The sequence below is a fragment of the Euprymna scolopes genome, chromosome 20 (genome assembly GCF_053919585.1).
Source record: "Euprymna scolopes isolate OS-2025 chromosome 20, ASM5391958v1, whole genome shotgun sequence".
NCBI classification, from domain to species: domain Eukaryota; kingdom Metazoa; phylum Mollusca; class Cephalopoda; order Sepiida; family Sepiolidae; genus Euprymna; species Euprymna scolopes.
In genome coordinates, this window is record NC_136501.1 from 15,673,411 (window position 1) to 15,689,600 (window position 16,190).

At 33.2% G+C, this 16,190-nt stretch overlaps 1 protein-coding gene across 7 annotated transcripts in view; it reads right to left on the reverse strand.

Moving 5' to 3' along the window:
- Positions 1-16,190, reverse strand: part of LOC145241334 (dystrophin-like) — a 1,936,823-nt gene that overhangs the window by 262,219 nt on the left and 1,658,414 nt on the right. For all 7 annotated transcript variants that reach the window (XM_080104172.1, XM_080104173.1, XM_080104174.1 and 4 more), the window contains one exon: positions 957-1,113. In XM_080104172.1, the coding sequence (XP_079960298.1) occupies positions 957-1,113 (157 nt within the window). The remainder of the gene's footprint in view (positions 1-956; positions 1,114-16,190) is intronic.

Genomic DNA, 16,190 nt, shown 5'->3' on the forward strand with positions numbered 1-16,190 from the left:
AAGGTTACACAGGTGTAATCAAAGTCAGACTAATCCAGTGAAACGACAATAGCTGAATAAAACGCCCTTGGGGTGTGGCTAAAGTGACAATACGGTCTCAAATGATTTTATCATAACAAATGAAAAGGATATCGTTGTTGGTTGATGATTTGGGCTCAAGAAGAATAAACCCATCACATCTCTGTGTGTGCATCTACCTTCTAATAACCAATCATCCATAACCGTCCCTGACAATAAATGTATTTTGTTATATTTTCATATGTCAGTTTGTCGTTATTCTTCTAAACATAGCAGAAATACAACATATAAGATTTCCATGTTATTTCCATGGGAAGTGCTCGTCTGAGCTCCAACCTCTGGTCCCCTCTTGCAAATCTTTCATGAAAAACACCCGTCTAGCTGAAACCACTGTCAAAAATTTTCCCCACTCTTTATCTGTGCCTAAATCAAAACCTAGATTCCATGAACAAAGCTTCTTTCTTAGAAGTGCACACCTGTGGAACTCTCTTCCGTTTGCCTGTTTCCCACCTTACTACAACTTAGATGTCTTCAAGTCCAACATAAACAAATTCCTGATGAACCGCCTCCTTAAGTAAGACACTTGATCAGATCTCCATTACTAGCCATTACTACGATATTATCCCATTGATTACTGTACACGCAGTAACCCTCATCCCCGAGTGGCCTCCAGGCCTTGATAAGTGGGGACTTCCTTGTTAAAAAAAAAAAAAAAAAAGATAAAATATATAAGGAATAAAAATTACATAACTTTATTATATCATCAGATCAATAAGGAAAGGAGATAAAAATGGACAGAAAAACCTCTTTAGGCCATGGCATTTCGAATTTAAATGCTTCCCATCAGAAGAGGAGAGGGCCAGCATAAAATTAATTAGATGTCTAGAAGGAAAAAAAAGTTGAAGTAGTTTTTTTTTTAATTATAATTTAACACTTACTTGATTTTCTTCATTTTGCTGTTGAACTGTTTGCAGGTCACCTCCAACTGGTTGCTGCATAGCAATTGCACGTTGTCTATGATTGATCCACTCAATAAGTTCTTGCAACTGCAGCAGCAGGTGCGTCCACTGCTCTGCATTACTCTCCAAACGTCCTCTGAAAAATTGTAAAGAAAATAATCCATAAAAAACCCAGTTCACTGCAGGATTTGGCCTGAAGATGTATTTCATATGAAATTGCAACTGAAACATGTACGCACATATGTAGCCAATAATGCTTGTATAATTAAAGGAATTTATAATGTGTGTATGTATATATGAAAGAGTAAGTAACTATGATAAATTTATTACTTAACGTTTTCATTAGAAAAAGAAACCCATTTTACTATATCTTTTCAAGAATAAATTATTAGTGATGGGACGATTCCAATATTTCTCACCGATTCCAATACAATTACCGATTCCGATTTTATTTAAATTAAAACATTTTTTATATATATATATATATATATATATATATATATATATATTATATATTCAATTTTTACCCCAAACAAGACACAGTGTCACTTTGAAGTAGGGGGCTACTATTGGGGACGTAAGTTGCAGGGACATTATGAAGGGAGATGAGTAGCAAGATGCCTGTTCACATTACACTTGAACTTCTGCATGTCAGTACAGTTGGGAAAGCAGGAACCCAGAAGGGAGTTCCAAAGTCTAGCAGTTCTTGGAAAGAAACTATTGGAGTAGAAGGCTCTCTTACACCTAGGAATCTCTATGTAGGGATGGGATTTAGCTGCTTGTCGGGTTTGTCGGGGGTATTTACATCGAGGAGGTACAAGTGCTTGCAGTTCGTCAGAGCATTCACAATTAAAATACTTTTAGAACAGGCAGAGGGATGCAACATTTCATCGATGGGACATAGGCTGAAGCCTAGATGACAGTTCAGAACCTATTTCTAAATACAAAGTTGATTTTATTGGGGGTGGGGGTCGAATTACCTCAAAAACGTGTGTAAAACGTGCATATATTTTCGCAAGTGTAAAAATACACGGATGGGTGTGACCTATAAAGTTTTATTGGTAGTCTAAAAATTAATGTTTATAGTTTCATCATTTATACAAGCCGTGGAAAATTAAGTTTGCAACAAAAACAAATATTTATTATGTATGTATGTATATATGTTTTTTTATTTTTTTATTACCGTTTTATCTGTTTGGTTGCATATGTTTCGGATGTTGGACCGTGTTTACGATCTAACAGCCTAACAGCCTCGTCAGACCTTACAGATTTTCTGTAAGGTCTGACGAGGCTGTTAGATAAATACTTAAAGTTTACGCATAAATCTATACTTTCGTATAGTAAATTTATGTGAGTAAATGAAGTAGTTATATATATATATATATGTTTTATTTTATTACCGTTTTATTTGTTTGGTTACATGTTTCGGATGTTGGACCATGTTTACGATCCAACAGCCTCGTCAGACCTTACAGAAACTATATATATATATATATATATACATACATACATACACACACACTGCAAGATGTACGCATTGAATCATAACCACTATTACTATTCCACTTCATTTCATAAGGCAATTCATAAACTGTGATAGATCTTAAGTTTCTTTACTTTTATATCATTTTTTATGCAAAACTATTTTGTCATCTTATTTACACGTGGTGTATTATTTACACGTGGTGTATTATTTACACGTGGTGTATTATTTACACGTGGTGAAAAGTAGATGAAAAGAGAAAGAGTTACTCCTTTAAATGCTCACAGAGAAATACATGGATAGCCAAGAGAAAAAAAACTTGAGTGCCTACTGGAGAGAACTTAAATGCCTATCCTCGAGTTTCTAAGGTCTTTCTGTACAAGGGTTCCTCAGGACAACATGACATGAAGATAATTTGTCGTACAAGCAAATCCTGAATATTTTTAAAAAATCACATTGTATTTATGGTTCAAATAAGATCTCCTCGGTATGGCTAATCTACTTGGATTATACAAGGAATGGTGCACCTTCTCCAAATGATGTTACCTCAATTAACAACACATAGCTGGATACTCCACCAGACTAGATGGATTCTTATCTAGGAATCCAGTAAGACAAGAAAGGTATATTATAACTTATTTAAATGGCCAATTGGGGAGATGGAAATTCTGTCGTAAACTTTTTTACTGAACGCGTTTCAGAGATGAGAAATTAGATGGAATATTCGAATATCTATCCATTTCATATATAGATCAAGTGTTAGCTATAAGAAGGGGGGGGGGGGTCCCTCCTTGATTTCTGAGATTGAAATAAAATGAAACAAGTTGAGCATATGGGGCCCTCCTCCACAAATGAAAAATTTACTTTCACCATGACTAATGCTTGTGCAAAATATTTTGAAAAATCCAAGGTGTGGTTATTGAGAAAAGTGCAAACAATTGAACGGATGAATGATTTCGGGAATTTTACCCCTACAATGTCTCCTGGGGGCGCGGGGGGGGGGGCAACCAGAGTTATCCCGGAAAATCCGTTCCGGCAAAAATTTACTTTCACCATTTTGGTTTTTATTTATTGGTTGAATTCTATTTAGTTATTTTGATTTAAGTCGTCTGTTAGGGAGGAAATGGTAAAAACAAGAGTGAAAAAAATATATATATATATCACCACATCTTTCTTAACCCCCCCCTCCCTCGCAACAAACGTGCTTTTTGAACTACTTTCAATAAAGTTGAAAAGAAAAATTTCAAATTCATTAATAATTTTCTATCTGGTACATAATTTGCAGCGATACTATGTAGGGAGTTCAGCAGCAAGATGTTTGTTTACATTACATTTGAACTTCTGCATGTCAGTACAGTCAGGGAAGCAGGAATCCAAATGGAAATTCCAAAGTCCAGCAGTTCTAGGAAAGACACTATTAGAGTAGAAGGCTTTCTGGCATCTGGGGATCTCTACTGTGTAGAGGTGGGATTTTGCTGCTTGTCAGATTTATTTACAAGGGCTTGTAGTTTGTCTGAACACCTACCATGAAAATACTTATCAAACAGGCAGAGGGATGCAACATTTCGTCGATAGGACAGAGGCTGAACTCTAGCTGACAGTGCGGGACCTATTAAGTTGGTGACTCTTTTGATGATTTGTTTTGTTTTACGGCATATCAACCCTTTTCAGGTTATTTAATGCCGAATCCAGTTATTTTGGAAATAACATTCATGTTGCATCCAGTTATTTTGTAGAAGGTTTTTATTCTTCAAGCGTTTTGTATCTTCAATCGCAAGTTTGTAGTTTTTGGTTTGGTTGTTTTATAGTGGATTTTATCGTTTTTGTTCCCTGCCCTGCAGAACATGAGTTTTACAATGGGAGAGGGAAAGGATTACAGTATTAATATTTGGTACATTTTAAGTCAGGAAACAAACCAGGAAGTGGGGGAGATAGAAAGAGAAAGGGGAAATGGGAAGAAGGAAACGGGGGGGGGGTTGTTTTTGTTTTTGCAGAACATAATTAAGTTTTACAAAAAGGAAGTAGAAAAACAAAAAGGCATCAATCTTAGGTGCATTTCATCTCAGGAAGCCAATATCTTCAGACAGCCTAATCTGGTAGCACCAGCTCTCTTCTGAACTTTGTCTAAAAGTGAGAGACTAGTAACAGATGCACCAATCAAATTTTCTTTCTAACAGAATGCCCTGAGATTATTAATAAATCCATTTGAAAATGGACCTTTTTAATCCAACAGAATCAGAAATATTGTCTTAATACTTTAATTCTGGGATTGACTTCTGTTTGAAAAAATTGTTTTAATTGTTCTGCTTAGCCATGATTTATTAACCAGCAATTGCCATGACGATTGACACCCCACCTGAGAGTCCATTTTCCAAACTCCTCGACCTGATGTTCACAGGCAACATGAATTGAAAGAAATACATTGAGGACATTTCTAAGGCGGTTTCAAAGAAGGTGGGTTCCCTCTACCATTCTAGAAAATTACTCTTACCAGAGAACATCCTATATCTTTAGAAAGCCACCAATTGCCCATGCATGGAGTATATCTGGTCTGGTGTGTCTACTATTAGTCTTTCTCTCTTAGAATCCAAAAAAAAAGTCTCAAATCTACTAGGTTTAGGTACTGACCAGGGTTTTATGTCATCTGTATACTGAAAGCCAATTTCACTGAACACTACCTAAACTCCCACCATCCATATAATGTAAAGAAAAGAATCGTCCGTTGCCGACAACACTGAGTAAAAGCAACATGTAGTAACAACAATACATATCAAAAGGAGATGGACAGTTTAAGAGAAACTCTCCACCAAAACAACAAATCCCGAATTCGGAGTTGTCTAACTGATTAGCCCAAAATGAGGGTGAAACTAGAGTCTTAGACTTCCGGTTTGTTGACTGTCATAGCTCTCTCTTGTGAGCTGCGACATTATCTGGCTGTGGAAATAATTATATATTCTCTCACATTCTGAATATATATAATAATTAGTAATAAATAATGATATTTACAACTAGAAATAAAATAGGTTTAAGACTCCCAAAATTCGTACAAGAACTGTCCATGGCACAGTGGTTAGAGCACTTGAAAAAAATCAATTGTAAAAAAAAAAAGAAAAAAAAAAACAAGTGATGTTAGGTTGAAGGTTCAATACTCAGCATGGGTGACCGGGAAAATATAATCGTGAATTACCTAGGACCTCTACCTGACGGAACAACAACGTGTTACCCCCGCGAAGTAAATACAGGGTTCTGTTCGAAATTCCATCCAAATTTCTGAGTTATTATCGGGATATCCAAGTTATTAGAGAACAGACTTTCCTCAGTCTGTTCTCTAATAACTTAGATATGGAGTTGATGCAAGCTGTGGACCTTATTTAGGGTGTGGATAACACCAAGCAATGTCTAATGCTTGCCTTAAATGCAATCCAAACCAAAAGGATGACATCAGTCAGATTGCATTCAAGCCAAGTCTTCCTCGGACTACCCGACTGACTAGTGGGACATCCCTGGCATATCCAAGTATGTTATAGAGTTGTAGCACGCTGTGCATGGCAAAACCATCCGAGATCCCGAGCAGATAAAGCACCCATAATCCAACTAAGACGAAGATTTTGATGAACATGGTCAACAATGTCCTTCCCTCTGGTTTGCAGTTCCATGTCCATCCAAATACACCCTGGATGGGAAAAAGCATTTAAATTGTCCCTGTCGAGAAAGATTTCCCTTCATCTAAGTGAGGAAAGAACAAATTCTATACTTTGACTTCAGCCCAAATCCTATTAATTTTTGGTTAGGATGAAAGTGTAGCATCTATTCTGAAGGAGAAATTTTTCTGGACCGAGACAATTTTTATTATGTTTCAAATCAAAGAGCCTCTTTTTGGGAGCTGGATTTTCTCCCCATTAAAAACTGACCTTGTGTCTAACTTTGCTCTCGTAGGGAGAGAGGGCGAGCAAATAGGAACTATGAATGATAAAAAAATGGGGTACAAAACTAAATTGCGTCATCAAAAGTAGGTAGACATTACTTTCCATTTTTATTGAGAAATAAAACGCGCTCTTTCCTTAACTTTTATTTATTGCTATTTTTTATTGTTATAAATGAATTTCTTGTTGGAAGCCATTGAAGAACTTCTCAATAATAATACTCTACGCAAACGTGCTTACTAAAAGACTTCTGGCACAGCAATGACTGAACAGAGAAAAATAGATTAAAAAAAAAAAAAAAAAAAAAAAAAAAAAATGAAAAATGTTTTTTTCCTCCGCTTTTTATATTAATCCATCTCTGCCTCAGACTTTAACAATGGTTGCAAAAATGGCAACTTGAATGATACAAGACGACAATGTTTTCCTTAGCAAAGATATTACAAATTACAAAGCAGAACAATATGCACTCAGTATAAACAAATCAATAAATGCCTTAAAAAAGAAAAAAAAAAAAATGGAGGCAGTAACAGAAAAAATATTATATACATAAAGTCGAGTTACTTGTCGCACTGGCATTGATATTAAAAGCCCACTTTTCTATTTGAGAAGTAAAGACAACTTCCTCAGTCATGAATATGCGAAAAAGTTAAAAAAAAACAAACAAAAAAAAACGATGACTCATTTGCATATTCCTTTAAGAATTAATACTTAGTTCATTCAAAGTTATACTTTGAGGGCATGTTAGACGGCAACAGAGGCAGAGGGAAGCCAAGGAGGTGAAAATGTTTTTGATTGGACATCTCCCAACTGTTGGGCGTCCATCAACCAACTTGCCCTGGATTGGAAGGAATTATGAAAAAATAAGTTACATGGGCTCGCAAACCACATCAAGTGGAAGATGCGACTCATGATGACTTAGTTCATTTCACCTTATCATAAAAGTCCATACAAAATTTCAGCCAGATCGGCTCAGTAGTTTCTGAGAAAAATTCTAGAGCTAATATATTGTGGTGACTAATCCTTAACTATGCATCAAACAGATACCATAATACTTAGTTCGCTACACCTTATAATAAAAGGTCTATACAAAATTTCAGCCCGGCCGAACAAGTAGTTTCCAAGAAAAAGTAAAGTAGATAGACAGACTAAGGTAAGAAATATGATATAGGTGTGTGTGTATGTGGGTAAGAGATTTCATGTGTATGCATATGTAGTTTTCAGTAGTAAAATCACTTCGTATGACAAACGAATTTGCACGTATTTATTTATGCTGATGAGAAAAACACTTGATGCCTGAACTTATATGTAAAGGGTATATTATTAGAGGTAGCAAACCTAAAAATAAAATAAATCACAGAAAAATGTTTCTATTATCTAAATATGCGGTTCATTTCAAAGATTCATTTTTGACTTTTATAATTTCACAAACTCTATGCATTAAATTAGGATGTATTTCGGCAATAACCCGGCGAATGTTGTCTATTATGTCTAGTTTATCAGCGTAGATATGGGATTTTACATATCACCAAAGAAAATAAGCTAATGGGATTTATCGCACACACGACAGAGCAATTTCATGAAACTATTCATATTTGGATTCATCTGACTGCTGTTCTCATCTTGATTGCCATTTTCACAACGTTTCGGTCGATGTAACCATCGACCTTCTTCAGGTGTATCTTGTCAAACTTAGAATGTTTCTGTCGAACTTGGGAATTTTAACAGAATTTCGAACAGAACCCTTCATTTATTCTATGGAAGTAGCATGCTCTTGTTCCGTCAGCCATGACTGAATAGTGTTCCTAAGTAATTTGCAATTGTATCTTTTGAAAATCACACTCAAGATGAGAACAGTAGTCCGATGAATCCAAATAATACGATTAACCAATCCTCATCTCAAAAATTCAGAAACGTCATGAAATTATTCATTCAAATGTTTTAAGTTTTTCAAAATAAATTTATACAATTTGCAAATGCTGTTCGAGTGTCAATCTCTTCATGATGAATTTCCGAAACAAACTGAACTGAAAATAACCGATAGTTGCCAAATCTGCATTTAAGCAAAAAAAAAAAAACAAAAAAAAAAAACAGAAACAAACAAACTGTGTTTGCTGATAAGCATGTGTACATGCTGTTATTTGTATCTTGAACCATGTTGTTGAAACTGAAATGGACACGAAAGCCAAACTGAGTGTCATAATTGATTCTCAATTTATTGTTGATAACTTACTGCCCTAACGCCATTAGTTGAAAAAAATGAAATGCAGATCAAATTATTTCACAGATTTAGTAGTATATATATATATATATATATATATATATATATATATATATATATATATAGATATAACTGAATGGAAGATAATGTATATTTCTTTTATACCAACTGAATGGGAGATAATGTATATTTCTTTTCCCATAATTAGATGTACGCATAAATAGATATCAAAAAGAAATCCTATATTCATTTTGAACCTGTAAAATAATTTGCAAATTGTATAAATTTATTTTGAAAAACTTAAAACATTTGAATGAATAATTTCATGACGTTTCTGAATTATATATATATATATATATATATATATATATATATATATATATATATATATATATATGTGTGTGTGTGTGTGTATTTCTGAAGTTATTTCGGCTCATGAGTAGGACCTTTCCGGTTAATACAGTCGGCATTCATCATTGAATTGAAAGGAAAAATAATTTATGTCTCTAGTGAGCTATCTAAATGAGAGAACTTTAATATTCATTCATATCTAATCACTGCCTCAAGTAGTTAAATTACATAAACATATTAGTTACACACACACACACACACGTATATATTCGGATGTAACTGTTCAAAGATGTAAAACAATACGATAACTTTTACAGTATAATTCATTAATGCTTAATACCAAGTGTAGCTGTACATTATTTTAATTGTTATGCAAACATTCTGCTTCACAAATGCAACTAGAAAGCCTGATGTTATCCATTTTCTCTTGGGTTGAAACATAAACGTATTTGTGTAGAAAAATAATATTTGTAAATTTTTGTTATACACACACATTATATATATATATATATATATATATATATATATATATATATATATATATATATATATATAAAACCTGCATATCTATATCCATAGTTGTGTGTTTGTGTGTGTGTGTGTGTGTGTGTACGTGATCCTAGAAAAAATTAATCATAGGCAACTTTTTTAGAAATTATATAAAGCTTTTGTCCTTGAAGGATTGTATTTTATGACAAGAAGTTGTTAAAAAAAAAAAATAAATAAATAAAGCAACACAGAAAAAAGAAAAAGAAAATGTCAGTATGTGATAGTTTTTATGCTTCCCAATATGGAAATATAGAAACAATGTACAATGGAGTTAAAGAGAAAAGAAAAAAAAAAAAGGAATAAAAATAACTAAAGAGAAACATCACAAAACGAGATGAGAGATGGGGGATGGACTTAAAGAAAAGGATCAAATAAAACAGGTAAAATATAAACGGAAGAAAGAAAAATTGGTTTAAAGAGAAAAGGGGAGAAAATCACTGACAGTCTAGTTCGTTCAGAAGAGAGTTGGTTTCTAACAGTTATGAAAACCTTATGTCTCTCAATAAAAGTCTTATTATGGACCGTGGAATACAGTAGTACGAGAAAAACAAACAAATCCCCAAAGGAGCAATAGCAATAAATTTATCATAAACGTCTTCCTCGATTTCTTTTTCTTTATCTTTTTTTCATGTTTAAATCAATTAGAAAATTATTCGAAAACCGATAGGAATATAATTGAAAAGCATTTTATAAATATATAAAAAAAAAACAAAAAAAAAAAACAACAAAAAAGAAAAACATCTGGTATACAAACTGAAAAATAACTTTTTTTTTTTTATTACGAAACATCAATTTTATCGGATGGGGGGTGGGGGTGATCTTATGCATTTTTATCAAAACTGGTATCTGTTATACGGCACGATTCACGTTGAAACACCGGTTTCCGTGAGATCATCGAAGTTAAGCAACGTTAAGCCTGGTCAATACTAAAATGGGTGACCATTTGGTAATTCTAGGTGCTGTATGTGTTCTCCGCTTATCTCGGCATTGTTTCCGGTCGTCTAGCACTTCTATGCCACTAGACTCAAGCAGTGCCGATTCAGGAGAAATTGCGCAACCTTTACGAGGGGGGGGGTATCCATTGTCTCTTGAGACTAAACGGAATGGAGGTATCTGTCATGTAGAAAGAGATGACAAAGATTTTTTTCCTATTGAATCACCACTTATTAAGAGCAAGAACCATTCAAGGATAAAGGTTAATGAGATGGAACGATTGTTAGCAGAAAGATGAAGAACATTATGGAAGTACTAAAACCGATCAATGGAATGAACCAAGTTTTATTATGGGACGGTTTTAAAACAAGTATTTTATATATTATATAAATTATTTATTAAAAACTATGCATTAAAAATTCCAGAGATTTAGCATGATTTCATTGACACAAACATTTTTTTAAATAATAAAAGTCCTTACAATGCATTTGTATCATCACGAAATGAAGTCAGTTTAAAAAAATGAAAGGTGATGATCACTTTTATTATCCAGTGATTTCTCTCAAGTGTTTCTTTTTGGTAAAGTAATTTAAAGTAATCAAGTTATAGCTAATTTAGTTACAATTACGGCTCGTACATCCATGTAGACAACTCACATGAACCTGGCATTTTCCTCCAAAAGAGGATACTTGAAAGAAATCACCAGACGATAAAAGTGGTGAGCATCACTATCCATTTTACGAATTGTCTCCATTCCACAAGTCACTGATTATTTGAAATGAGTTGTAAGAGTCTTTTCTAAACAGTAGAGGTCTACCTGTGTTAATGAAACCATGGTCCATCTCATGAATAGGCGAGTTATAGTTTTTAAATAATTTGTATTTTAGGTTTCACATTCTTACGATGAAACACTTTATTGGTTTACTTTCAACATGTGTCAATGTGTTGGGACAACTGATCAAACTCGGGAATCGAAAAAAAAAAAAAAAAAAAGAAAGAAAAACTGAACTATTTGGAGTATTGGAATTCGTACCAGAATTGGAAAAATTTTTACCGATTCGTTTTGTTTTTTATTTCTTTATTTCTATTTAAAACTTACTTTATCGCAGCAGCTCGTATGAATGATTAAATTATAAATATTTATTGATTTTAATCTACCAATAAAACTAAAATTTATAGGTCACAACCATAGGAGTATTTTTACATTTGCAAAAATATGTGCATACATTTCATTTGTTTTTGCAGTAATCCAACTATCACGCCCATAAAAAACCAAATAAAACTATATTTAGAAATTAAAAAAAGTATTGGGAAAATTGGTAATTGTATTTGAATTGAGCATTTAGAACAGAATTGGTAATTGTATCGGAATCAGAAAAAATATTGGAATCGTCCTATCACTAATATATATATGTTGTTTTAAAAAAAATCAAGACATCAAGTAATGGATCGATAGCAACAAATAATGTATTTTATCGTTAGTTACAATTATTTCAAGACTATTCAGACAAATTCAAACATTATGTCGTTTGAAAAATTTCACAAAAAATAGCCTTTCGTCAGACTTATTGAATAAAAACACTTTAAAAATAAAACATTATGGAAACCATTTCCCTTATAAGGAAAAGAAAACAATCGAAAATATTTTACCTATATCTTATCCTTGCAAAGTATTTTTTAAAGATTTATATATTTACCTATTTCCATTTAAAAAATTTTTTGAACAAATTATCCTACAATGTTACCACTAATTACCTATATCGACTTAATGTTTTACTAATACTATTCATTGATTTCTTAAATTTATTTATTTAATATATATATATATATATATATAGTAAGTTATAAAATATATATGGCGCATAAGCCTGAGGAGTCCTAGAGTGGATGAAACGCGGAATATTCAGTGTAGCTTAATGGCCATATATATTTTATAACTTACTAACTAGCTCTACCTACGTATTGAGCAATTTTAAAGTAAATACTTAAAGTTTACGCATAAATTTATACTTTCGTATATTAATTTTATGTGAGTAAATGAAATAGTTTATATATATATATATATATATATATATATATATATATATATAGAGAGAGAGAGAGAGAGAGAGAGAGTATTTGCCATCAATTTTCCTCTGAGAATAACAACTTGTGAAGAAGAGAAACCACCCACACCAATTTTAAAGGTTGCAAACACAAAGATGGCTCTTAAGTCCACCGGGATTTTTAAAAGCTCTGTTGCAGAATCGAGTCACAAGAGGATTGAATGCAACACATGTGGGTTCCCTATAGATGAAATGTTTACAACTCGAGATGACTCGCACGTGTGTTTCTTCACGAATATAAACAACAGATTCTTTTTGCTTGCTTCCATTCACAAACCACCTTGGAGATACGATTCTGCATTGTGATCTACAAGTGAGATTTGTTTGCTTTTTTTTTTTCAATGACGAGAAATTCACACATTCTGTCTATTGGCGTTTGATCCAATGCTATTCATATATATATATATATATATATATATATATATATATATATATATATATATATATATATATATATATATATATATATATATATAAAGTCGGTGAGTTAGAAGAAGAGAGTAAATTCAATTCTATAAGAGGAGATCGGTATAATATAAAAGCTCAACAAGTTTCATTGGAGCTTATATAGGAGACAATATCTTCTCTACTCTTCTGATGAGAAGCATTAGGCTTCGAAATACCTTGGTATAAAAAGTTCCCTTTATCCCCCAACTATATGTATGTATACCCTTATTAAATAAATGAATCATTCTATATATTCTAATATATACTTTTTTGTGACTGCATTTTCTACTATTATTGTCTCCTCTCTCTCTACGTGTGTGTCTGTGTGTGTGTGTGCATATATATATATTACACACATACTAGAAGATGTACCCGGCGTTGCCCAGCATTAAACGTAATGTTAAATTCCTTAAAAAAATTAAGTAGAAAGAAATGGATGCGAGTATTATGTTTTTTTTCCTGAACAGTTCACTTCTTGTAAGTAAGATAACTGAGATCGAAACCAAAACTTAAAGACAATCAGTCAAGTATGATAACCATTAGACCAGCTTGCCATGATCTTTAAGAAGTGCTTTCAAACCTGCATATTCTTAACATAATGTGAGCGATTCGTGTATGTGCAGTTGTGGAACAGTTGATTAAAAAGTTTTCCATATGTCTGTCAACCCATTAAATACCAAATTAAAGTCTGTAGATAAAAAATTTGTTGAGTATATAGGCTGAGAAGTGTCTTCACACACGCACACATTCTCACTTTTATGGATATATATATATATATATATATATATATATATATATATATATGCACTATTTGTTTTACATAAGCCTTTAAGTTGAAGGTTTACAGACTGCTTTTGTATAAGCAATATCGCTTGAAGAGGTTTCTTGTTACATGTAACTGGCTGATGGAAACATGCTCATGAAAGTGTAGCGACATATAAATGCTTATTTAAAACAAAAAGTATATCTTGCCCTATTTCGGTATCAATCACTTTTGTATGAACCTCATTAAAACTTCATTGGTTACTTCAACTCTGGAAAATATTAACCTGGAATAATTGTGTGTGTGTGTGTGTGTGTGTGTGTGTGTGTGTGTATCTTTTTATATGCAATGTGTATTACTTCAGGTAGCATTTACATATAAATAAATAACACAACGTTATTTAGATAGCTCGATAGTGCAATACTAGAGCTATAAATATTTCTTAAAGACACCATCCAAATCAGTTTATAATGCTACTAAACCTTATATCTAGAATCCTTATTCCAACTTTGATTAAAACTCACTGCATCAGTTTGATTCTAGAATATGTCTCCAGCTTAAACTATCTTGAATTTGCTTAATAGGTGTCCAAGGACCATGGATATAATTAAAAAATGGCAACACTTCAAAGACAGGCCATGACTAAGATCCCTGTTTCTCTCTCTCTTCTGACTTTGAACGCGTGATGTAATGAGGTGGGGGGAGGTGGCTAGTTAATTTTAACGCATCCAAAACCAAATTTCTCTCTTTCCATCAGCAATACTTTACCCCCTCCCCCTCCCATGTCTGGCCCTATTTGAACTGAATGGCTCTTGTTTTGACAAATATTTGAGACTGACCTTCGCTTCTGAAATGGAACACGTGCATCAAATCCGTTGCCAAGATTGACGAAAAAAAATGTTTGGATCATTCTATCGTTCCAATAGATATCTATCCAGCCTGAGTTCAAAACCGGCTTTGAAATCTAGTGGGCTATACCCTTTTCTCTTCCCCACAACCTCTTTCCTATAGAAGAGATGTTGCAAGCCTGTTTCTGCTCTATCATTATTTTTATGTCAGATGCTCATCTGTGGTTCAATCTATGGTCCCCCCTTGCCAAACTTTCATAAAAAAAACCCCACTCGTCCAGCTACAACCATTATCAAGAATTTCCTTCACTCTCTGTGCTTAAATCTAAAATTCTATGAACAAAGCTTGTTTCCTAGAACTAATCACCTATGGAATCCGGTTCCGCTGACTTGCTTTCCAACTCACTACAACATGGTAGCCTTCAAATCCAATGTAAACAAGTTCTTGTTGAGCCGTCCCATTACATAATCAAATTATACCCAATTTACACCACTAACTACTACTATACTGTTGTCTTGGTGACCACTATACATTCATTAACCCTTATCCTCGAGTGGCCCTCGGACATTAAGTGGTGATTCAATTGTAAAAAAAAAAAAAAAAAAAAAAGCAAGTCTGAAACATGTGAATTTTTATAGGAGATTGTGTCCATATGCCCCATCCCGTAAAAACCAATAAATTATTCCAAAGAAACTGAAATTTGGGTAATTTATTAATTGATGTCTAATACATATTGTTAAAATCTAATATATAAAAGGTACGTCTGTCTGTCTCCATATTTCCAAACTATCTCTTCCAAAACTACAAGTCACAGAGCGGCGCTAGGGGCATCAAATGATTGGATTTTTTATGGACCGTTCTTTTATGGGTTTTTTGCTGGTTAAAATAGTTTTTAAGGGGTCATAAAAGGTCAAATTGAAAAAAAATCGTTATACATTTTATTGATTCATCTTATTTCTTTTTTAATCAGTTCATATGTTTGTCATGTTGCTACAGTGGTAACGTTATCAGCTTTGAATGCTACAGTTTTGCTTTTGGTTTAGATTCTAGCTGATGGCACCCAAATACTTTTTTTTTCTTTTTGAAATCACGAATCTAATAAGATATAAAAAAACGATCGACTCTCCCGTCGATTTCGATATATGAGCGTCCACCACACCAATCAAGTTACTCGGAAATCCACACACATGATTAGTTTATACACTCATGAAAAAAAAAAAAAAAAAAAAATGGGCCAAACAAATTTTATTGCACTAAAAGCTATATTGAACAAGAAAACTTAAACAAGACTAATAACACAGAACAAGACATTTACTTCGATAAATGCTTAGTACGGAATCGCATTCTCTTTTGATTTCTTTAAAAGATCAATCCTTTTAGACGTGCTCTCAACCAATGTGGAACACTGAAGAGGAGATGCCATTCCATTCGCTGTGCACAGCTTTCTACAGTTTGTCATTTTTCTCAAAAGTTCTTCCAGCCAATGCACGAGATATTATAGTCCAAATATTCTCGATTGGGTTTAAATTGGGCTTTGACCTGACCAAAACATCACATCAATTGAATTATCAGAAAACCATTTTTTGTGACTT